The sequence below is a fragment of the Lonchura striata genome, chromosome 1 (assembly GCF_050655825.1).
Source record: "Lonchura striata isolate lonStrDom1 chromosome 1, ASM5065582v1, whole genome shotgun sequence".
Taxonomy (NCBI): domain Eukaryota; kingdom Metazoa; phylum Chordata; class Aves; order Passeriformes; family Estrildidae; genus Lonchura; species Lonchura striata.
In genome coordinates, this window is record NC_140703.1 from 71,668,373 (window position 1) to 71,692,278 (window position 23,906).

A 23,906-nucleotide genomic window follows, 5' to 3' on the forward strand; every position below is an offset into this window, starting at 1 on the left:
GGTTCATCTTACCTTGGTGTATAAAAGAAGATGATATTGTATTGCACAACTGTTTAATTGGACACATCTCAAACTATCATATAATTCAGAATAGTACCAAGCCTGACTAAGGTGAGGAAAAATAAACCTTGGATGACATAAACATTGTCAGCAGGTTTTTTTTCCAAGTAGTTCATGGTTTTAATTTGTGCTGGAGAAGCTCATGCTGAAACAGAAGGGTATTTTTTTTTTAATGTGAAAAAATAATTAGCTCCTGGAGCTATTTAGGTAAAAATTTGCTGAGATTTTTCATCCACTATGAGGAGAAGGTCCTTTGGTTAATGAGATCTGTGCTTTCTAATAAAATTTCAGGAATCCACTTACCCATTGTCATGATGGAGCACGATTTTCTCCAAATGACTATAAAGAAACATAAATTTACTTTTTTTCTATCTTAGTGTAATGAATAATGAAAAAATTACAGGCTGCGTGGAACTTAATCAGAGTTTACACTGCTAGTGAACCATAAAATCAAATTAAAGCACTATCTGATTAATTTTCTTAATTCTCTGCTATCGAGTAATAATGGAGGGTAGCATGGGCAGACTCCTTGTTTAATTGGTACTGTTGTATACTATTTAATAAATGAGATAAAGTAATTTCTTCCTTAAGCAGGACTGCAGATGTAGACTATATCTTTAGTTAACACAAAACAGAGCTTATTTTAGCATCCTGCGGGACACATTTAGCCAATGATATGTTCATGTTTCTATCAGATATTAATTTCTGAAAGTTCCATTAAGAAATAGAATAAAAATAGATTGTTAATTTGCTGTGTACCTCCATTATGGTAAAAGAGTTCCTTACAAGAAAATAAAAGGATCTAGAAGATCCTTTCACTGTGCTCCTATGGTTTTATATCTCTAATTAGACCTTTCAAAACCATGGCTGCGTATGTGAAGTTAGTTTTGGTGGGTTTTTTCTTCCCCTTGAAGGTTTTAATTTTTGATTTGTAACTTTGTACTAATAATTCCTGATCATGAAATAACTTAAAGCAGGTGATTTGTCTTTTTTGCATTGATATTATGTTTTTCTTGGTCTTCTGTACTTTAATTTGTAGTTTCCTGCTTTCTTATATCTGTCATAACCAGCAATTTCTCTAATGAAAAGCTTCTTGCCTGATACCTGGATCACAAAACACCTTGGGCTTTACCAGGAATGCCGATTGCATGCCTTCGTGCTGGTATTGGCAATTTTCTTTTTGCTCAAAATGCTGCGCCTGTTGTCCCTCCCTACATTTATATCCAGGTGCTACACTAAAAATATCAACAATCTTCATAGCTAGGAAGCTAGACAGTGGATAGATTTCTTATTCTAGGCTCCCATGTGTCTTCAAGTATGACTGGCAAAATTAAGAGAAAGGGGTAAAATATTTGAGTGAGGTGTCTGATTTTTTTTCTCTGTTCCTTCTTCTGCTGGTCTCAAGGGGATGTGGTGGTATGAACAGAGACTGGGAGAGGGAGGAAATAGTTTTGAGACTGGACCAATGTGTCATTGTGTTAAATCCAGCCAGCCAGTGAGGTAATTGTTTTCATCTGAGTCATTTTAGAGTGAAAACTCTTACATTATGGAAAACATTGCACATCTTTATTTCAGATATGGAAATATCCAGCCAGCCTTTCGGTGGCAGAGCTCTGCTGATTTCATCTGAGGTACTCCTGACTCCCAGTGGTGTAAGCAGGAGGGGAAATCAGATTCTTCTGCCTCATTTCTTAACACTTTGCCACTAACCAAAGGAGGCTATTCTTTAGGTACTTTTCCAGCCTAGACATTTGCTGAAGTGCTAGTAAATCTGTTGGTTGCACCTGTCAGCCCTGAATCTACCGGATCTGTCCAGCCTGGAGCTGGCTGCAGTTATATTGCCAGGAAAAGTTCTTAAGCACCAATTCATGTTGAGGCTAGACTGTGTTTCAGTATGCACAGAGAAAATCCTCAAGACTGCTTTCTTGGATATTGGTTATATTTCATACTTGGGCTCCAGTAGGTTTATTCTCCGTGTAGTGCGATTTAACTGGGGGACTTGAGCAATCTGCCCAGCTCTGCAGTCGATCTGTGTGACCATGAGCCAGCCTTGTCATCTCTCTGCACTTACATTTTAATGTATGTTATCTCTAAGGCCTAGGGTCTGATGCTGGTGGCACCTTGAGGATCTTGTATAATACAGGAATTTTTAACCTATCTATGTATTTTCTACAGTATTAACAGCATGGGGTGGAGATACTGACCATTCCACACAAGCTTATAGGAATAGTAGGAGGATTTGATTTAATGTAACAAAACTTTTTTATCATTTAAAGTGTGAGAAAGCCATTGCTAGCTGATGCCTTGAGAATAATTTATGAAACATGGGTTGGTTTATGACACAGGATTTGATTTAATGTAACAAAACTTTTTTATCATTTAAAGTGTGAGAAAGCCATTGCTAGCTGATGCCTTGAGAATAATTTATGAAACATGGGTTGGTTTATGACACAGTATCTACCAGTTGTTACATGGTGTGGAGTGCTGAGAGTGTTAGTTTGTGGGAAGTCTTGTGTCTCCATAAGAACTGTTCAGTCACTTGATAGTTAAGAATTAACACTTTTATTAATATTATATTAATACTTTTATCCATTTGAGGTAGAGCTTCCAGGCCTTTTGAAAGAAAACTACCCAGTGCTAGCACTGAAACATTCAGGCTTAGGAGAACCCAAAACATGCAGACCATGCACAGTGCAGTTCTCTAAAGGAAAACAAGGGTGGGTAATGGTCTGCAAACTGTAAATATATATTTGATGAGGCGTTTGATCAATGATATTGTTCATAATATGCAATAGGATTTTTTTTGTGCATGGAATCTGTTTCTCTTCCTACTGAAGTTAGGGATCAAATTTACTTGTGAAAAGCATTTTAAAAATTAGAAAAAAAGAGAAAAGCACAAACCTTCAGCAAAGTGATAAAGCTGTAGCATCATTAAAAGTGCAACAATTTCAAGATTGGGGTAGATAATATTTTATTTTCTATTGAAAATATTTTCTAGACATTTAAAGCAATGTCTGAATGAGCCCTATTGAGTCTATAGAGCAGATGAAAGGTCATCTTTTGCAGGACTTTGAGAGTTTTCAGAGCATTGCTGCAATGTGTTCCAGTGCTAATGCCTGAACTTCTCAAGGAGAGTAATAGGTTTGTCCATACCCCATGCCTTCAGATGAAGCACTGGAACTTAAGTGAAGCTGGACTGTTTGCCCAAGGTAGCAGCACCAGTGGGAAAATGTCTGTGGCTGAGGGCCCAGAAGTGGCACCTCAGATCCATGGGCTGGGGCAGTCTTTGAAGAAGCTGCCCTCAGTGACTGAAAAGCAGACATGCTTCCACATGAATTGCCTAACATGGGAAGGGAGCAGAGTGACCAACTGGGCTTCTCCTGCCCCAGCTCTATCCCTTCTGAAGTGGTGTGCTCAGTCCAAGCCACTGGGCTAGAACTGATGGAGGGGAGGCACTGGCAGGGAGATGCACCCGGTGCATCTCGGTTGGCTGCTTGCGGATATGTTAGTGCAGCTGGGCATTCACTGCTTCTGCTTTGGCCACCGAGGCAGAGCAGGCAGAGCAGCAGAGCCAAGCTCCCAGAGCTGCACTTGCAGCTCCAGCCACAAGTGTCATCAGCGTCTGAGAAGTCCAGACTGAGAGTACCTCAGTGATGGCAGTGAATATTTCTTGTGCTGTCACCATATGTGGATCCCTCACAATAGTTACGTGGCCGTCCTCTCCTTCACTCCTCCTTTCCCAAGTGCTGCCAAAGGCAGTGCCATGCTGTCATCCACATTTGACTACTGGGGCCCCAGTGATGTGCCATCACTGGACTGCAGTGTGGACTTGAATCCCTAGTGCACAAAGCTGGAATTGAATGAGTATGAAACGGCAATTGACCAACTTATTGGGTCCTTATCCATGTCTCATGGAGAGAACTCCATGAAATCAGGCTCCAGGCACACTTCCAGGAATAATTTTTTTGTGCTGTAAATATTAAGCCAGCTGTTTCCATCACAATCTTATACTTCTGCTGTCCATTTTTTGTCAAAGTTAAGATACATAGATATATGAGGAAATTTAACCATAAAAATCTTCCGTTATTCAAAATAAGAATTTAGATTTTGTCTCACTTTTCTTGAATGATATGATTGAGATCCTTTCTTGCTTTGTCTGAATTATTTACTGGTCCCCAGTTGTCTAACCATGTGATAAGAATACCAGAACAGTGTGTATATTGACTTCCCATCCCTGGCACTTTTGGCCTTACTCTCCTTGGAAGTTGTCAAAAATAGTGACACCACCTGTTGGTGAAACAGTACAACTAGGAATAATGCTTATGAACATACTAAGAATAGTAAAATGGAGAAGAGAGCTTGAAATGTACTCCAGATTGTATTGCAATTTAAGGGTTTTTTTAAAAAAACAATTTATTATCTGTTTTATATGCTTGGGCATAACATGTCTTTGAGTTAAGATAAGCAAAGAAAAACAAAAACTCCAACCAACAAATGTAAAAGCCCACCTTAACCTACGCTTTCTAAAATAATAGTAAAAAGACAATCTTCCTGGTCACTCTGAATGGTCAGCGCTATTACTTCTTTTAATGTGTTTAAAATGAATAAAAAGAAATTGTCCATCCTAACAAATCCTATTTAGAAGAGGTTAAAGGCATTGGGACCTAAATTATTTCCTCCTCAGTTGTGAAATAACTGGAGCTAACTTGTCTTTCTTTCTTTTCTTGTTCCCATTCTTTCTTTTTAACAAATGTTATCAATTCTCTAAAATGAATATTTTGTCTGTGGCAGATGAATCAGTGTTTGAAAGGAAGTCTACTGGTGGCAGCAGTTTAAGTTGCAATGTTCTCAGAAGGAGGAGTGGTTTTGGGGGGGTGCATTGTGATTAATGGTCTCTGGCAGTTCACCTTGGATGTGATAGTCACTAATGTTTACAACAGTAGACAGAATAAAAATTACTTAGTTATATATCATGGGACCTCTGTGATGACAGAGATGGTCAATATTTTGAATTTGTTTAAAAAACAACCTATTTCTACTCCTGATTTGTGTGATGATCTTTACAGAAAAAGAAATGTAGTGGTTCCTCTTTGGTATCTCTGCTTTTTTTTTTTATCTTGATGTGATAACTGATAGCTGAAGAGTGTTATTCACTAGAACTGACATGTTTCACTGACAATGTATTGCAGTACTCTCTTCTGTTGTCATGACTGGCTGAGCAACTGGAATGCAGCACCGAAACAGCTGGGAAGCATGAGGAAAGTTTTGTTGGGATAGATAGGTGTTCTTACTGCAGCTTCTGTTCATAACCCAGCTCTCTATCCTACAAGTTGGGGACTAACCTAAAATTGCTGTCTATGGATGTCCCCAGAGCACATTGGGTGATTTGCTGTGAATGCTCTGCAGAGGAGCGCCCATCCTGTGAGAAGAGGGTGTAATGCTGTAGGGGAGGAGGCTGTGTTCAGAGCAGAGTTGTGCATGCAAGACAGACCAGATGGTCGTGAAGCACAGCAGTCCTGTAACTCCAAGAGGAAACTAGAGATGAGCAGGAATGAAACTTTCCAGATGAGCTGAGGAATGGAGTAAAACCTTGGTGAAGATTGTGTGGGAAAAGCATTGCCAGTAGTAAAATGAGCATCTGACAGGGTTCCAATGAGATGAATAGTTTTACTGTTATGATGAAGTTTTTGGACAGAATAATACTTGAGTAAAATACATAATTGCAGGCAAAAAGTATTTGGCTTTGAGGTTTTTTTCCAACATGCCACATGTCCAAATTCATAGCCATTGATTGAGATGTCACCATTTGTAACAAAAATAATAGCATTTAAACTTCTATTGAACACATACTCAGATTGTTCTGCACTTTGAAAGTGTGTCCAGTTGCTTTTGGCTAGAAAAGCAAGAAGTGGAACATAAAATATTTCACTCAAAAATATCAGAAAATGCATATAGAATACTGTGGCACTTTTTTAGCCTTTATTAGCATAGGCAGAGGAAGGATGGTGAGTGGAATTGCTGATGCGATTCTGTGACTCCTAGCACTAGCAGGGTCATGGCCAAAGAAAAGCAAAGCACAAGGATGAATCTTATGTTTTTCCACTGTTATTACAGTTCAACTTTTTGGCTACCAATAAAGATATTAATTCCCTCTTATTCCTGTACATCCTTTTCCTTAAAAAAGCATAGATCAAAATTGTCTATGTGCTTCTGGCATTCTCATGTGAATGTGGCCGTGAGGGTTCCCAAATAATGGAGAGCTGATTCTGTGACTGGAATGTGTTTGCTTAATGTCTGTGTGGGTGGCAAAGTGTCCATGAATGTTTTAGCACAGTTTAACTTGCTCTTGGTTTCAGTACAAGATTTACCACTGATCTATCAGTCCAGCAGTGACATGGAGGATTTAACATTTAAAGGTGAAAACCACTTTTGGATGTACTCACTACTGGGCAACCCAAGAGCAAGGTGCTGCTAAATATGACTGCAATGTTAGGTGAACAACTTTAGACAGAGATTGACACTGGAAGAAGGTGCTGGATGCTACTGGTGAACATCCTGGCAGAGCTCTGTGATGGTTTCTCTCAGTTTAAAAGTTTTACTGCAGTGAGTGGTGGAAGGCTACTGTTGTGAGCAATCATTTTCATCTTATAAGGTGTATAATTAGAAATTTTGTCTCCGGTGTATTCAAAGGCTAGTAGGTGTTTCATGCTCCATTTCCTCTGTAGCTCAGCTGTGTCTTTACCTGTACCATGGCCTGACACTTCAGCATTGCAGTTTGTGTGCTACAGCATGAGACAAAGCTGAGCCAGCCAAGCCTGTGTTACACTGCTGATGTATCAGCAGGTGTATGTGTGTGGGGCACAAAACATATTGAGAAGTAAAGATTTTGGCAAAGAGATATGGCAATGTGTAGCCCTTCAGTTTCATGTGACTTTGCTGGAATAAAACCTTGCAAAAAGAGCCTTTCTTGCCTCTCTCACTGAGCCAGCTGTGGTGAGTGTGGTGTGGATGTGACTGCGTTGCCTGAATGTTTGCCCAACTTGCTTTTCTACAGGAGAGGTTTATTGGGAACAGATATTAGGCAGCAGCACCCACTGTCCATCTCCTGCATTTTCTAGCAGGGTCCATAACTGAGGAGAGAGCAAAATCTGTCTAGACAGTGGAAATGCTGTTGAAACCTTTTAGCCTCTATTTCAGTTCTGTGGTGCACATAAGTAGTTACAGGGGGAAAAAAAAGTCTTTTCTAATGCATAGCCAAACTTAACAATGCTGATGGGAAATATGTATATTCCATGGAAGGGGTGATGAGGTAGTCTCAAATCTTCTGTGTAGCAAACCTGGTTTTTAATCACCATTAATTTATCTGCAAAAGGTTCTAATGATCTAAAGTAGCATTTCTGCAAATAGTGCTATATTTCAACTTCATTCCATAACTATTTGTGTATGCTGGAATATGCAGGGTTTCCAGATATCTTCCTTCTCAAAACCCACCAAGCTTTTTCTTCAAGCATTACAACAATGAGAAAAATGCAAATATAAACTTGGAGCTCTTTGTAAAAAAAGCCATTTGCAGGACGGGAGTGAATTTTCCCACTCTGGGCTTCAGGCAGCAATAGCTTGAGCAGGAAGTGCTGTATTTAAGTGGAATATGACTGAAACATTTTAGTGAGAAATGTATTCTTTTTAATGTCAGTTTGATGCCACTCAGAGATCTAAGACAGTAGATGGGAAGAGAGTAAGCAAAAGGTACAAAAGGTAGACAAAAGTGCAAGCAGAATATACTTAGTATGCTCTTCTCCGTGACTGAAAATGTGTCTGCCTGGGTCGACAATTTAATATCATTGGAGGATTTGGTCAAAATGCATAATTTTCCAGAAATGTTTAAGAAATTTGAGGTCATAAGGAATTATTGCAATGAAAAATGCCATAATTGTTTATTAATTATTGCCCTACCATTAAATTTCAACATCACCCAGACCATGGATGCAGTACTAGTTTGATACCATCACTCTACCTTTTTGCTTGTAAACAACCACTTAACATGTAACAGCTTAAAAATACCCATAAGTTATTTGTTTGTTTCCTTCACAGGCTGGAATGGTGTTAAGATGTGGATACTTCTGGTTTGGCTTGTTTCTTGTGCCCACTGCGTGCCTTGTTAAAGATGTGGCATGGACAGCGTAAGTCCCAAACCAAGTCTCTTGGTGTTTTAGGAATTATTCTCTATGCACGTGTTGTCCAGTCCAGTATTGTTCTGTAAAGAGCTCTGAATCCTCTCAGTGACTGCAAAATTATGGTACTCATTTGGAAGGGAAAAAAGGTGAAGTGGCTTATTCCTCACCTGCCACACACCCAGCAATGTGAGAGAATGAATAGCTGGGACTAAATCTGGAGGAGGTGGCCTTGACTGAGTAATGAACATGTGTCACCTTAGGATTATTTGTGTTGTCTATCCTTTAGTTAAAGGTAAATTTAAATTGGACAGCTGAGATTTCCTGAAAATGGAGGAAATAATTTGTTGAATCTGACCTAAGGTTGGGTGGAAAGTAGAAATGTGGCACCGTAATCCATACCCAGTAAGCTCTCAGCTCTTTGTCAGCTGCTTTTTAGGTTCTCCTTCAGCAGCAGATGTTTGAAGACTGAACTGAGAGAAGAGCAATACTCTGCACTTTATGTTTGAAGTGAAGTCTTAATGGTACCTTCACTGCCCAGAGAGGAGGAACAAACTGGTGAAATACAAGCCTGTGTAATTCCATTCTCTCAAAATTTTGTTGTTTCAAAACATTGCAGAAGGCAAACAATTTCAAGAACTTGGATTTAAAGGGAAGCAACTTACCATCTCTGCAAATTGAGATACAGAACTAATATTTTTAATGTATAATTTGTGGCATTTTGTTCAGCTTACATTTAAGTGTCTTAAGTGCAAAATCTTCCATCTTTTCCCTTGGAAAGCTGTGTTACAACTAAGAAGATTTTGTTACATGGATACATAATAACCTTGGGCAATGGAGACCCTGGGCATTCCAACTCTTGGGCAAAAAGGCAGAATCCTGACTGGAATGAAGAGGAAATACAGGTTAGCTTGTCAGAAAGGCTCACAGTGAAAGCATCATGACACATAACACTTTGCTCCCAGAATGAGCTGCTGGTCACTAAGGGAAGATTCTTGCAATCATACAACCATTTAGGTTGGAAAAGACCTGTGAGATCATAGAGCCCAATATAAACCTAACATTGCTAAGTCCACCAGTCTGAATTCTGAAAAACCCAGAAAGCTTCCCAAACACAGGCACATTTCAAACACCATCATGAAAGGTAAGTCATATGCACAGATCAGAAAATCTAGTTTTATTTCATCTGGGGTTGATAGCACAATGAAATTAAACTGGAGGTAGGCAAATCTGACACTCAGTAAGTACTTCTTAAATGTTGTCCCTCCGCTTTATTTTCACAAGCTAGATTGCTCAAATTAAGTCTAGGTATTGTAATGTGAAATTTCAACTATGATTTACTATTCCAGTTCATCAGAGGTTTGGTTTTTTGGTTTTGTTTTGGTTTGGTTTTTTTTTTGTACTCACTAAATTTCTTCAGTTGCAAATGATTTTAAAATTCTAAAACTGAGGCCAAAACATTTACATTTAGATATTTAACTGTGCCTATTACCTGCTTGTTAAAACTGTGAAAAAATATCTTCAGCCTTTTTAATGTTTTCATGGTAGTTGAGTGTCCTGAAGTTGTCCTCTGTTCTTATCAGTTCTTGGCAAAAATGACTCATGAATTGTAAAACAGGCCAGACCATGGCAGGCTCATCCTCAGCTATTAGTTATTTCAAACTCTGTTACTGACTGAGCCTGTTCTGTAATATTTCTTAAAGAAATCTCAGCAACATAATCCTTTCAGTCATTCAGACTGAGAATGTGTAGAGTCTGTGAAGCTCTCAAGACAAAGGTGTATGATAGGCCAGATATTTTCCCAACAGATTTTAAACAGGAGGTTCTTAACAATATTAAGCTAAAAATCTCTTCTCTGACGAGGACTTTTTTTTTTATTTTATTTTTTTAAACTAAACCATCGCTGAAAAAATTAACACCGTTAATATTTTAACTAGGATAAATTAAATTACACAGCTATCAGTACTGCCATATGGAAGGAGTAAAGGTCTGTTTCCTTTCCAAGAGGCTTGCCATTTAAAACTAAGCCTAAGGCCTCTGGAAATCAGCTGGCACATTTCCACAGCAGTGGTTACACCACATTGCTCTCTGTAACTCAGCAGAATATGGTTTTGGCCATAAAATTGCAGCAACTCTTGACTGCTCATGGTCATGGAATTTATCCCTTTCAGTTTCTTCTGGACATGAAGCACATGTCCACAGACAGAACATCCGTATGACCCAAAAGGTACATGCCTAATTTCAGTACAAAATACTGCCAGAAAGCCATAAACACAGTACAGAGTTTTTGTCTGGAACAAGGTTGATTGGAAAGTCTGTTTCAGACACATACAAATCTTTTGCTTATAAACTGCTGTGCTGCATCTACTATCAAAATTTCTAATGCTGGAAGCAAGAATGTGTTTCCATTGTTACATAGGCTTCAGTTGTCAACACATCACTTACCTCCCATGTTCTCTGCAGCTCTAGGATTTTTTATTATCTATTTCATTTTTTTTTCCTTTTTAAATGAATCAAGGAAATGTGGAAAAGTCTTGTGAAAGAAAAGGAAGCTTATTATTAATTCTTGGTTGCAATATGTTAACTTTGGTCCACTACCCTGAATTCAGTGCCTTGGTTTGCCTTGTAAAAGTCCTGGTTGTGCCACCATTACAATGAACAGAGCTTTGTAATGTGAGTGCTCCCTCACAATTGGCACATGTCACTTGAATACATGTCACTGGCTCTAGGAAATCTTGGAATAGTTGACTCACAGAGGTATGTGGGATTCATAAAAACACAGCATGTATTCCAGCAAAATCAGGCAAGAGGGCAATAATTTATTCCTAATTGGTGTCTCGTTGCTTATTTTACAGTGAAAAATTTCCTGAGCCTTCAAATCATTACCAAAATTTTCATGAACTTTTTTTTTTATTACCATGAGGAAGAAGCAGTTTGCATTTGCCATTTCTGCAGTGTAAGTAAGAGAAGTTACAAGGACCTCTTCCCATCTTTGCATATACTTGCAGTCCCTGAAATACAAGACTCATAAAATGGTAGTGAGGATGATAACCCAGAGTAGAGCTAGTGTCGTGTTTGAGAAACATTTATGAATGTCACCACGCTTCTTCCTGGCAGATTCTGGCCTCCTGAACCCCCTAAATATCCTAGGTCAGTGAAGTGATGCACTACCCTGACTTTGAAGGGGAAAGGCTACACAAAATACAAAGTTAGCCTTTTGCCTGTTCTTACAGTCCCTGATCTTAATATCCCAGCATGTGAGGGAAAGGTGAGTTTGTCTTTATGTAATGCATCACTTTTTAGCTGAACAGTAACAGCAAAATCTCATTGTTCATTGAGGACTGATTGGCATCTAGGGCCACTTATAGAGTACTAACTTAAAAGCTCAGAATCCTACCTGTATTTCTGTGCATCAAAAGTTTGTAAAGTGCTGTAGGGGAAAAGTCATGAAGTATCCAGCCCTGTTGCCAGCATTCTGTGGAATATTTGCAGTTGACTTTGAAAGGAGCAAGCCCAGACTCTGAGGCAATTGTAATTCCATATTTTAGTATTTGTTTCTGAGGGAACACGTGGCTAGGTTACCTCAGACCTTTTTCATATTATTTTATTTATTGATAATACTTGATTACTGCGTTCCATGGGCACTCTTGCTTCCAAGTGAAGGAGTGACTCAATGCATAGCAACTACCAGCCTCAGAAGAGCCCACATTTCATCATTTCACACTATTTAAAAAACACTTCATTATTCCCAACTTCAGGCCAACAGTATTTCTTCCATGCTGTCTCATATCAGTGTCATGCTTCCTGGTGCTGTGCTGCACAAACAGGACTTGTTGATCAAGACCCATTCTGTCAAATTTTGAATTCAATATTCACTCTAAGGGAAAGGAAAAACATCTCCTATGGGTTATGGCAAGATAAACATAGAACTTTGGAAAAGATTGAATAACATTTATATTTCTATGTTCTTGTCAGTGGGGAAAACTGGTTATGAAGGATTTGAAAAATTCTAAACATGCTCAGTCTTGAAGTTTGCAATAGTAGGTATGACCTCTTTAAAGGGGAAGAGATGAAGGTCAAAATTTCAAGGTCAAAATTTCAATGTATTTATTTAAATTAGAGAGTGTGATAGTTAATTCAACTGAAAAGATTATAAAAATTAATAGCCTCAAAGCTTTCTGATTTTAATAGCTATATTTTCCCTTCCTCAAAGAGGAGACCAGTCTAATCATTAGCCTAACTAGTGATAGCAACTTGAATCTAATTAATTTCTGTGCAGCTGTTGGTAATCTCATATTGCTGAAGCATTTTGCATTTTAAAAATATCCTTGCTACTCATTTCTTTTGACACAGTATGTTGGTGTTACAAATCATACACCTTTGGTGGTTTGTTTTAACAATACACTATTATAAGTACATCCTTAAAATCTTTACCTTCAGATTTTGATGTGCTTCATCTTCTGGTTCTGTTTTTTTTTCTCTTAACTGCAGATGTGTTTCTAAAGTAGTTTTCATTTTAGCTTCTCATTTTTAGGTATTTGGGGTGTCATTCAGCAACAGAAAGACCAGAGGACTTAGATATCCTAGTATTAGTATCAAGGCACTGTCATTATAAACAGTGCCAACAAACATTTTGTGGATTTTGTTTCTTATTACCTATGGAAGGAGCAATAGTATCATACTTTTTAAAAATAAATGCATCTTCATTATTTTTAATTACATACACACCAGTTATTATTTTTCTTTTAGAGGGAGTTTTACGTTGTTTTATATCATTGGCTAAAGATTTTAATGTCTGCATGTTTTACAAAACTTGTAAAGAACTTTTTGCCACCTTTGAGCTGAAGAATATTAATTTAATGCTATGAAGCAAGTAGTGTCTCAGCCAACTTGGCTCTATCTTGGTTTTAGGCTTATTGTGCAGTCACATGCAAATCAATATATTGTCATGGGACACTTGTCCTCCTTTAACTGGCACAAAAGATCAAAAACTGCCCATGTGGGAAAGATCCCTGCATTTTGTGTTCTTACTTTGTACAGGCCAGGAAAAAGGGGCCTTGATTGTCTCCCCTGTGTCAATGTAATTTAGGTGTAACAGCCCTGGAGCAGTAGGTGAACCTGATGGGAGGAAAAGGCCCAAGTCTCTTCATGGGTTACTCTAAATTGCACTCTAAATTTTGATTGCATGTGTGGTGCATGGATCCTCAAGCTGAAAAAGTAGGAGGACACAGCCAGTCTTGTTGCTGTCAGTTTGGAAGTTCATTGAGGACAGAAGTGCCTTTCCAGTCATGTGAGACTGATAAATGAAAATCAAGGGGCTTGAATGGCAATTATTAGCTGAGCCTCTCCTCTGGTTTTCAGAATGGTGCCACGTGTAGCTCAAAAGACAGAGTGGATTCATGTTTTACTGCCATGAATATTCAATGAATCTCAGCTCTTTTGTCTGAGTACCTTGGTCCTGAGCAGTCCCACGGCAGCAGGGTCAGGTCTCTGTGGTCCCATAGCATTACTGCTTGGCTAGGTTTTGAGTGTTGTGTTGAAGTGGCTGAGCTCTGTTTAATTTGAAGTTGTCCTGATTTCTCATTTCGTATGTATTTTTCCCCAGGTATTGTGAACCTGAACTAACATGCATACACAGTGCTTTATTTCCCAGATCCTTCAAGGGGGGGCCCTGTGTCTCTCACCTGAGAGGTAAAACTGGGGGGTTGTAGGAGAACAAATGTTCACATGGCTTTTTTCTTTTGTTTTTTGTCCTTTCCTTTTGGTATAGGGCAAAGCATACCTACCATAAAACTTTGCTGGAGCAAGTTAAGGAGTTGGAAACGAAGACAAGAGAACTGGGAAAAGCCATGCTTCGTGATAGTAATGGAAAGAGGCAAGTCTATGCTAAATGTTTAAACCAGACCCTCCTTTTCTTCTCCCCTCCCTATTTCTCATTAACCATTAAAATCTGATTGTAGACAGGCTAATAAGGCTTCTTCTCCTCTTATTATTAATTTATTGCTGTTCCTTTTCATATGTTGCACTACAGCACAACAACATTCATATGTGTCTGTTCCCCCCCACAGAAACCAGCCCTCCCATTTTCATTTCTCTTGCATTATTGCTGTGAGGCTCTGTTGAAAACTGCTGCTCAGTCTCCTGCATGGTAACATGTGGTGCTCTTACCTGCCAGTGAGACAGACTGGTTTTGAAAGCACTTTGTTATGTCATTCAAAAAACAAAACAAAAAAAAAAAAGATAATCATGTCAGGGGAGGGAACTGTCAGCAGCTGAGGGTATAAAGACTGTAGCTAAAAGGAGAACTGAGTTAATCCATTGTGCCCTATTACTTTACTCAGTTTCACCTTAAGAGTTATTTTTATGCTTTTGCTTTTTTTCACTACAGCTTGCAGGTCTCTTGCCTTCAGGGTTCTCAGTTTCGTGTTGTGTCTCTCCCTTATAACCGCACCATATGGACTTGAATATATTGCTATTATTGAACCTTTCATTGTATAGAGAGGGTATGTGTTGTGTGGGAACTTTTGTCTCTTCTGAAAGAAGCTAAAGAAAATCACGATGAGGCTTTTGCATCCAACAGTTTCATTTACCATCTCAGAATGTGGTTCTGCATCAGCTGGTCGGAAAAGATTCCCAAGTTCAAAAAGGTTTTAGAACTAACTCTTCTGTTCCTTACACAATATGGCACCACATGACTTGCTAAGAAACTACATGATCATTAAACTGGATTTTAGCAAACCTTATAAACTAGCAAACTGAGTGGAATGGCGCTTTTAAAAGATTTTGTTCTTCTGGGCCAGGGTCATCCTTTGAGCCTTTGATGTCTATTCTAAGGTAAACTAATTGCCATATTTTAGCTGCTGCTAAGACAAGCAGATAGTAGATTTTTTTCGACTGAATTTGTGTGTTAATAAGGATTGGTTTTAAGGAAAATTATCAGGCAGTGATTTACTGAGATTATGGTAAACTGAAAAGCTTTTAAAAAAGCTTGTGTGAGCTTTAATGTGTTTATAAGATGTCCTTAGGGACCAGAGTTTGCTTCTCAGAGGCCAAGACAAAGTAAACACAGTGTTATTGATTAAGATCACTTCAAAACACTTGGTATCTTCAGTTTTTGAGTAATTTTTCTGCTGCAAGTTTTGGATCCAGCAAAACAGAGTTTCTAAATTGTGCTCACTAGCAAAAGTCACAAACTGCACATCAAATTATTTAAGAAGAGAAAGCAAACTTTGCAGCAACAAAGGCAACCTTCTATGCCACAATTGTAACCAACAAAGATGCTTAATATCAGGCATTTAATTAAATAATGGGCCTTGTTCTTAGAAGGTTGAGCAGTCATTTTGAAGTCAGTTGAAGCCAAACTGCTTGTTACCATAATTAGGTCAGTATTCCCAGACGAGAAAGGTGTTGTGAAGTGCTGACTGATAGACTGATAGATGCCAGGTAAGTGGAAACCAGAAAACCAGAGCAGCAGAAAACTGATTGTTCCCGGGCATATGGCTCTGGTATGAGCTCTGTGAGTTGCCTGCGTGTTGCTGTGGTTCCTATCTATTTGTGTGAGCTTATATTGGTGCTGGTTCGAAGCATTTGTGTTTTCCTGCCAGTATGTAATGCCAGTTATTGACAGTGAGAGAGGAGCATGAGTCAGCTTTGTGCCTGGTGCATCCCTGGGTTGCAGGGTGAGTTGGACTGCTGTTAACAGCAAGAGAGAGACAGTCAGCATTTGATCTGTTTATATGTGCATGTCTGTGTCTCCAAGAACTTGATGGGTTTTTTTCTCTGTTTACACACTGTCCTGACTTTCTGTAAATTTCATGTCCATGTTGTAATTCATTCATACACTCCATGTTTTCATAGCCTTTTACTTTATTGCACTCTCACTGCAAACTCTTTCATCTGCATTCCTCCTCCATATAGCTTCACTTCATTCTCGAAACGCTTGCATGGAGATGATGTAAGGAATCCCTTCTGGTCCTCCTTCCCATTTTCCCTGCCCCCTTCTTTCCATGCATTTGTTTGTTCTCATTCCTAATTGCTCCCAGATTTTCTGGGTGGTCCATCTGTGAACTAGATAATGGTAGAGTGCCTCTGCCTGCTTTGGAGCTGGTGTGCTGTGCTTGTGTTGTGGCCTCCCGACTCCTCTTCAGAGTTGTTCTGTCTTTTATCTCTTTTGTTTGTCTCATGGCTCTTTCACACCTGCTAGAAATCGTGTGCTTGTCCAAAGGGAAGGGTGAGGGTGGGAAAGAAATAGAGTGGGAACTTTCTTCAGTTAGTCTCTTTGGTTCATGTTCCTTAATTTTAAAAAAATTCCTTGAAGCTGGTGGAAACGTTTGCAAAGGTGCATGCTCTGCTCTCCCCTCCTGCCTGTGGCATATTTTGGGATATTTCTGGCAATGTGACACTATGTAGGAAGGGAAAATAACGGGACTCTTCTCATTTCTAATAGAAAATAGAGAGCTGTGTAAAAACTGCCCGAGTCCATCTGTCACCTCAGTCCTTGGCTGGAAGTGCTCCTGTGAACGTGCCCATTAGGTGCTGGTTTGTTCAGGCAGCTGTGGAAGAGAAGCTGGCTGCCATCGGGGTCTATTTTCCTGGCCTAATAGTGGACACTGGTTTTGTTCAGTGTTTTTCACAAACAAACAACAAAATCTCACACCCAATTACAGATAAGATAAGGATTTAGAGAGCTAATTGCTTTTTTCATTTCCTAGACCTTAGACAAAAAATGAGGTGCAAGATCTGAGTGTTCAGAACCAGTCTGCTAAACAAAAAAAGCAGTTTGCAAGGCCTGGAAAGCAGTGAGTGCATCCAGGCTTGCACAGCAGGATGCCAGCAGTTTGCTGTGACTCAGCTGAATTGCTGTTAAATGGGGGCAGATATCACCTGGGTCCTTGTTGTGCTTGGGGAAGGAGTTCTGGGTGAGCTGTGTGTGCCGCCTCTTACCTATATCTGCATATCCTGTCTCAGAGGATCTTCACCCTGATAGCTGTTCTTGCTAGGCACATTCTTCTGGGTTAATAAAAAGTGTCTTCACTAGTGCTTTTTGTATCTTTCTGAATCTTAGCCCCTTTTAACAGTTTTTAAAATTGAATTTGCTTGGATTGCTCTAAAAAAGCAGCTGCACATTTTTTGCTGTTGCTGGGAATGAACAGCAAGGCAAGTTGATGAGGGACTGTTTAGTCTGTGCAGGGCAGAGTGTCAGCACCCTGGGCACTACAGCTGGGTCCCAGAAACCTTGCAAATAGCATTAGAGTGATGCTTGAAGATTATAGCAAGTGTATGGTCTTGAGCTGTAAAAGGTGCTCTTACTCTTTTATATGCCTCATCTGGACAGCTGAAAACTTGAACATTTGGTAGAGGCTGGAATGACCACAAAGTGGATAATTCCAAAAGCAGGGAATTAATCAGGGTGAACATGTAGCCGGAAAACTGGCAGCTGCAGAAATAGCTTGAGAAGCAGGAGAGTGAGTGTGCAGTAAGGGGCTGTGCAGGATCCCATGCCATGCTTGCTTGCCTGCCCATGGAAGATGAATACCCACACTTGCCCTCCCCAGCCTGGGCACCTGGCAGTGCCAGGCTGGACTCCAGCCCAGCTGAAACATGAGCACGCCTTGGTTAGGAAGGGAGAGGGGCTCCCTGGCACTCACATGTAACAAAAGGCAGGATTTAACACTACATTTTCATGAATTTGGAGAGGTGAGAGGGGCAGCTCATGTGCCAAAGCAAACATGGACATGAGGAGACACCTGCCCAGCAGATTTAATCATGTTAACATATAAAGATTTACACAAAGAAAACAAACAAGGTTTGTGTTCAAAAGCAGCATTTAGTTCAGCTGCAGAGATTTTTGTGTCTTTAAATAAATTTACAACTTAAATCTTGGCTCATTAAGGGCCAAACCTTCAAGTCCTCATTCATTTTTCACTCCATACACCCTCTCATTGAAGTCAGCAAGAGTTCAGGTGGAGTAAAGCCTGATTAGGCACCAAAGCAAACTTTGCTTTGGAAGCCCATGTCACTTTATTGCTCCACTGGACAGCTAATGGAGAGTGAGCAAAGACGTGCCGCACCCTGTTTGCAGCAGTAGATTTCCTATTCCAGAGGGTTTCTCTGTCTTGGAATTGCCAGAGAGCTCCCTTTGAAAGTGGTTTTTTGGTTGTTTTTCTGTCCTGTTATTAATTGGTGGTGGGCAGGATTAGATTGTTTGATACTGAAGAACAATGTGGCTTTCATGATTTGCAAACTTTACAAGGAGCTGAAGGACCTCTCTGGGCTGTTGCAGAAAAGTGCCTGCATCGCTGAAGTATTGGGAAAACTTCTTCTAATGAGTCAGAAATCTGGAAGGTAGAGTCTTGCCTTGGAAGGGAAGGTGAAGGGAAGTGACTACAGACCTAGCAAGGTATAGCTGCAGTGTGTTTGCACAGCATTTTTCTGTATGCCCCTTTACTCTTGCTGCTCTCAGACACCCACTGCTGATGCTGCTTTCATCTCCATATCATAAAACAAATACTGTTTTTTCCAGGGCACCTAAAACAGCAGCTCCCCACAGTCTCTCCATTGTCTGCCTTCTACAAGGAGACACGCTAGTGTAAATTCTCTTTCATTTTACTGCTTCTCACCAAATCTAACCCAGTTGCTTCAGTGCAAAGTTCATGACCAGCTCTCATCCCAAGAGCAAGTTGTATTATCTGTCTTGCCTTGGTTTTATTTGGTGTGTGAGGGCAGGTGCCTGTTTCATTTCAGTAGCTGTGTGACCTGGTGGGTAATCAGTGAGCTGACACAGGCACCCGTGGAGATTTCCCTGCTCCACAGGCCCCTGGGGAGGAGCAAGAGGGCAACATAGGAAACCTGCCTGGGCTTGTGGCTGTGCAGAGAACTGAGTGGCAGAGGCTCAGCCTCTCACTGGCAGAGGCAGAAATGGTAAAACAGACCTCACTTTTAAGAAATACATGAATGAGGTGAGGACCTGATCTCCTGGCTCCTGAGGAAGAGGCAAGCTTTTTCATAGGATCAAGAGGAGTGAGGCTTGGGCTCATTGTATTTCAAAGTACTTTGTCTCTGTATTGATGCACCCCAAGTTACATTTGCTGGAATAGGGAGACCATGCCATTAACACCCCTTCGCATCAGCAGGTGCAGTGAATCTTACTTGAGTCAAACTTAGTCATGTGCTTTCAGCTAGTTAAACAGCATGGGATGTTTGGAGCCAAATTCTTGCTTCATGAATGTGTTGACTTCGATATATTTACTCAGGATATGCATGACTGTGATCTGAATCCAGCCCATACACTGCAGCTGAGCATAAAATGAGGTTGAGGAGGGGAGAGATGTATTTTGGGGTTTGAGGTCTCAGCATCCTTTTTATCAATTTTTCCAGATGTTCTTCGCACCATTTCTGGGAAGGAAAGGTGAGATTTCTTCACCAGCATACACAAGAAAGTGACTGGCATATTTACGATTTTTCCTTGCAGCTTTTCTAGTAAAAAGATATTAGACTCCTTTTACTAGCAAAAAGCACATAAAATTATATCAGTGGATTTTTTTCTTAAATTCTTTGATTCCATATGGTAAACATTCATGTATGGAAGGTGGAAAAAGCATAATTTTCTTTTATTCCATGCTTGTCCTTTTCTCTCTCCCTTCTGTCCCATATCAGTAAGGAATCATCACATTATTTCCTCATTTTAACATATACCATTTATTTCTGACATTTCTAACTCCTATGTGTGAGGCACTTGAAATTACCAAGTTTGATTCCACTTTGGGGAGGCCGTAGGGCAGAGGTGGAGAGGGGCAGAGAATGAGATTCATAACCTTGCCAGAGGTCTGAAGGGGGAGTTAACCATGTTCCCACTGGCACTGGGGACCCAAGTGCCTGCTTGCTAGTGCAAACCAGTTAGAGTTGACATTCCCCTTCTCCAGTGCAATTAATTATTTGCCATCCTGGTTGTAGCTATCATGTAACCTTGAGGGAGATGCACTGCACAAATAGGGTTAAAACCTGGTGACCTGGAGAAGGATTTAGAGCTCTGATCAAATCTGCTATCAAAGTCAAAGTTGATGGAGGTACAGTATTAGAACAAAGGCCAAAATGAAGCTGTAAATTGAAAAGAAAGATTAGGAAAAAGGAACATTACAAGATGAGAGTTAAAACTGATTAAGGGGCCAATCTCTCTGATGCCTAATCCTGACTTACTGGGTTGGGCACTGAGGATCTCCACAGGGGAGGGAGGAAGAAATCTTCCCTCCAGGCTGCACAGCAGGAGAACTGCTCCATAACAACTGTTCCAGCCTAATGGCTTCAGCAGTCTGCCTGGACCCTGACTCCTCTGCTGGCTAACCCAGTCTCAGAAGAGAGGCAGGACTGCATTCTCCTCTCTGATTTGTATTAAAGTGCCAAGTTAAGTGTAGCAAGAACAAGAAAACACAAGATGTATTAGGTGTTAAATATTTAGTGGACAGTTACAAAATACTTAAAAGCTTAAAGAAAAGCAATTTTTTTTTTTTCAACCAAACCTCCTGAGCTGTGCTTTAAATTGTGTTCGTGAAACTTTTAATGTTCAGTTTTTGTTGTTGCCCTGAGCTGTTCTTTAGCTTTTCTGTAAAGAAAAGAAAGAAAAAAGCTGCTAGGAGGAGTTCAGAGTTTTTGAAGACAGAAGTAATCTTAACTTCAGTAGAAGTATGTTAGTGAACTTCTAGTAAACCAGTAAGTTTGGATTTTTAAAAAATGCACACACAAAAACCCCAAACCAGAAAAAATCTATACACAGAGACCAAGCATGGAAGACTTCACCCTCCAAGGTGACTACTTCAGAAAAAAATGAGTGAGTAGGAAAAGAATGTTATAATTGCAACTGTATTGCAACCTTATCTGTTAAGGATATGACCAAGCACCCAGTAGAGTAAGTGCAAAGTGAGGCACTTAGGGACAAGAAGTCAACAGCACTGATACCAAAAGGAGGGTAGCTGAAAAGCAGCAAGCCACACTTTGCCTTTTCTGCTTCTCAGACATTTAAATTGGGTCAGTTCCCCCGTTTTGGGAAGGCTGAGGGCAAAACTGGGCAGCTTCAAGTTTTGTTTTAATTTAGTTGACTTCAGGACATCTGACAATGATGTCTGCCTTCCACCTCCCTAAAGAAATGCATATACACATGTTTAGTGGTTGCAGTGCTTGGAAATGAAAGGTACTTTAAGCAGAGAGAGACCTCCATTATTTTCTTAGGATTGTTGCATTTCAGAGAGGCATGCGATCTTCAGTGCTGATATTTTTAGACGGTATTTTTTTTAAAGGTGCTTGGTCTTTTTACAGTGGGCTCACCCTGATTGGGCATTAGGTGCCCATCAAACCTGCACTGTTATTCCATCTTGGAGCTGGCTGGCATTGGCTCTGTAGGATTTGGGGGAAGTCCTACAGACTTCCCTTAGAAGCCACTCATGTAGCCTCCCACTACCAAAACCTTGCTATGCAAACCCAATATCACTCTAAGTAGTCTTTGGAAGAAGTTTAGGAATAACAGTCTCAAAAATTAAGGCTAGAATGGATTGTCCAAGCGATTTTAGGAATCAAAGAAGGATCTGGCTTTTCTGCCTTAAGACATTGTTAATGAAAAAAGAAAATTGAAATCATCTTTGCTTAGCTGATCATGAAAAGGAAAAGCTTTGTCCTGCCTGAAGAGGATTCAGTGGATTTATAGGGGAGAATTTGACCCCAGAACTCTATAAATGAACTATGTGCTGCAAATGGGGGCTGACTGAAGCTCACAACATGTCCTGGCCTCCATGTGCTGCTGCAGGGTGATTCTGCCACGGGTAGAGGTGGTGTGGCAATGCGGGCAGGCCTCTGTGCCCCTGCCCTGGGCGCTGCTGCTGTGCGCTCACTGCCCCTCCATGCACACCTCTGGGACGCAGAGGGAGAGCTGCTCTTTGGCTGGAGTAGCGTGCTGCCAAGCCAAATCACAGCCTGTAACAGCAGTGTTTCTTCAGGGCTGTGGTGAGAGCCATGCATCCATGGGTTTCTGTTGATGTGGCTGCTAGACTGACTTAATGGTTTCCCAAAGCACCCGTTACCAGGTGTGGCCAGACTGGGCCATCTTTGCCCCAGCTGCTCAGCTGGATCAGCTCCACTGTTTGTATCCATGTGATGTGTGAGCTGAAAGAAGTGGGGTGGTGTGGGGAGCACTGTCAGGTCCTGCCACTGACTGGTGAGGGCAGGAGCTGCTTCAGCCATCAGTCACCACCAGGACATCCATGGGGCTGCTGCTGCTGGTGTATGACACTGTCTTAACCTTTCCACATCCAGGCAGGATAAAAAACTTGCAGCTGCATGTGGGTTGAGCTCAATATCCCATGTTCTCAGGGACTGGAGAGCTGGCTGCTCTTAGTATGCTCCAAGTCAGCCTTGCAGGGCCACATATCCAGATACATTTGATGCTTATCAGGCAAACATTTGGCTGGATAATGTCAAATACAATTAATAAAGAGGGAAGGTTATTCTGTGGCTTTCACATGTGCTTTGGAAGTACCTGGAGGGGAGTTTGTTGCAGTAAAGAAGGCCTGGAAGTGCTACACCATGGCAGAGCATAAGAGCTCAGCTTCTCTAAAAAGCTGGCTGTTGCTGAGCCCTCAGCAAGGACTTGGTACTCCTTAAATCCTGGCTGTCTGCTGCAGGAGTCACCTCTGACAGGTAACTTCTGCAGCCTGCAAGTGGCACAGGCAGCCCTTCTGTCTTCATTCCCCTGTGGTTTGTGCCTAGTGACCCTTTGGTGTCCTCGTAGTGGGTTTTTATTAATGACTTGCTGAGTATTTCAGTAAAATTCAAGAGTGGTTTGGGATGTCTGTTTCAGCTGGATCCAGAGTAACTAAGGAGTAGTGTTTGTAGATGCTGACTCTGCAAAGAGAATGCTGGGTTTTTTTTTTTTTTTTTGTTTTACTGTTTATATGCCTCAGACACTTCCTTGTGAAATGCTCCAGAGATTTCCTTTGATTACATTGCCGCTTCATTATCAGTAATGCCTGTTTGCCTTTTAAATTAAAAAGACCTCCTACTCTGACCTCAGAGTAAAACATTCCTGCAATCGAATGCTAGATAACAAAAAATAACATCTCCTCTTTGTGGATCGAAAGAGGGAAGCCAGCAGAAGCCCCTTGTTGCTACTTTGGCAGTTCTTCAGGAGGGCAAATCCTCTCTGTAATGTCTCTGAAGCTGGAGGATGGAGATGCAGTTGCTCTCTGAGCCAGTTGGGCTTTTCTTCCACAGCCCTGGGATGTTCTGGGTGTTTGAGCATAGAGTTTTGCTGAAACCTCAGCCCTAGTGTGATTTGCATTTGAGATTACTTACATGCTTTAATTTTGAGTTCCAGATCTGAAATATTTTTGGTTTTAATGTTCTCCTTATGCCAAACCTATGCACCTATGCTAGTTATGTCTGCCCACTGTATAACCAATAACAATTCCAAACTAAAAAAAAAACCCGAGGCCTGGGGTGGTTCTGGGGGAGTGCCCTCATCCAGCAAGGAGTATCTGAGGAAGAACAATAGGTCTCCCCTGGCCAGTTACAAAGGTGTGGCTACAGCCTCTGCCTGATGTATGGTTCTTGCTCTTTGTCTGCCAGCACCGTGATCGATGCTGTAAGCCTTTAAGCAGTGTTATGCTGCATGAAAGGTGAGAAATGGAACTT

General features: G+C 40.6%; 1 protein-coding gene across 6 annotated transcripts in view; it reads left to right on the top strand.

Annotated features, from left to right (window-relative positions):
- Positions 1-23,906, top strand: part of ATP8A2 (ATPase phospholipid transporting 8A2) — a 317,425-nt gene that overhangs the window by 274,329 nt on the left and 19,190 nt on the right. For all 6 annotated transcript variants that reach the window (XM_021530648.4, XM_085580332.1, XM_085580328.1 and 3 more), the window contains 2 exons: positions 8,152-8,240; positions 14,002-14,106. In XM_021530648.4, coding sequence (XP_021386323.3) covers positions 8,152-8,240; positions 14,002-14,106 — 194 coding nt within the window. The remainder of the gene's footprint in view (positions 1-8,151; positions 8,241-14,001; positions 14,107-23,906) is intronic.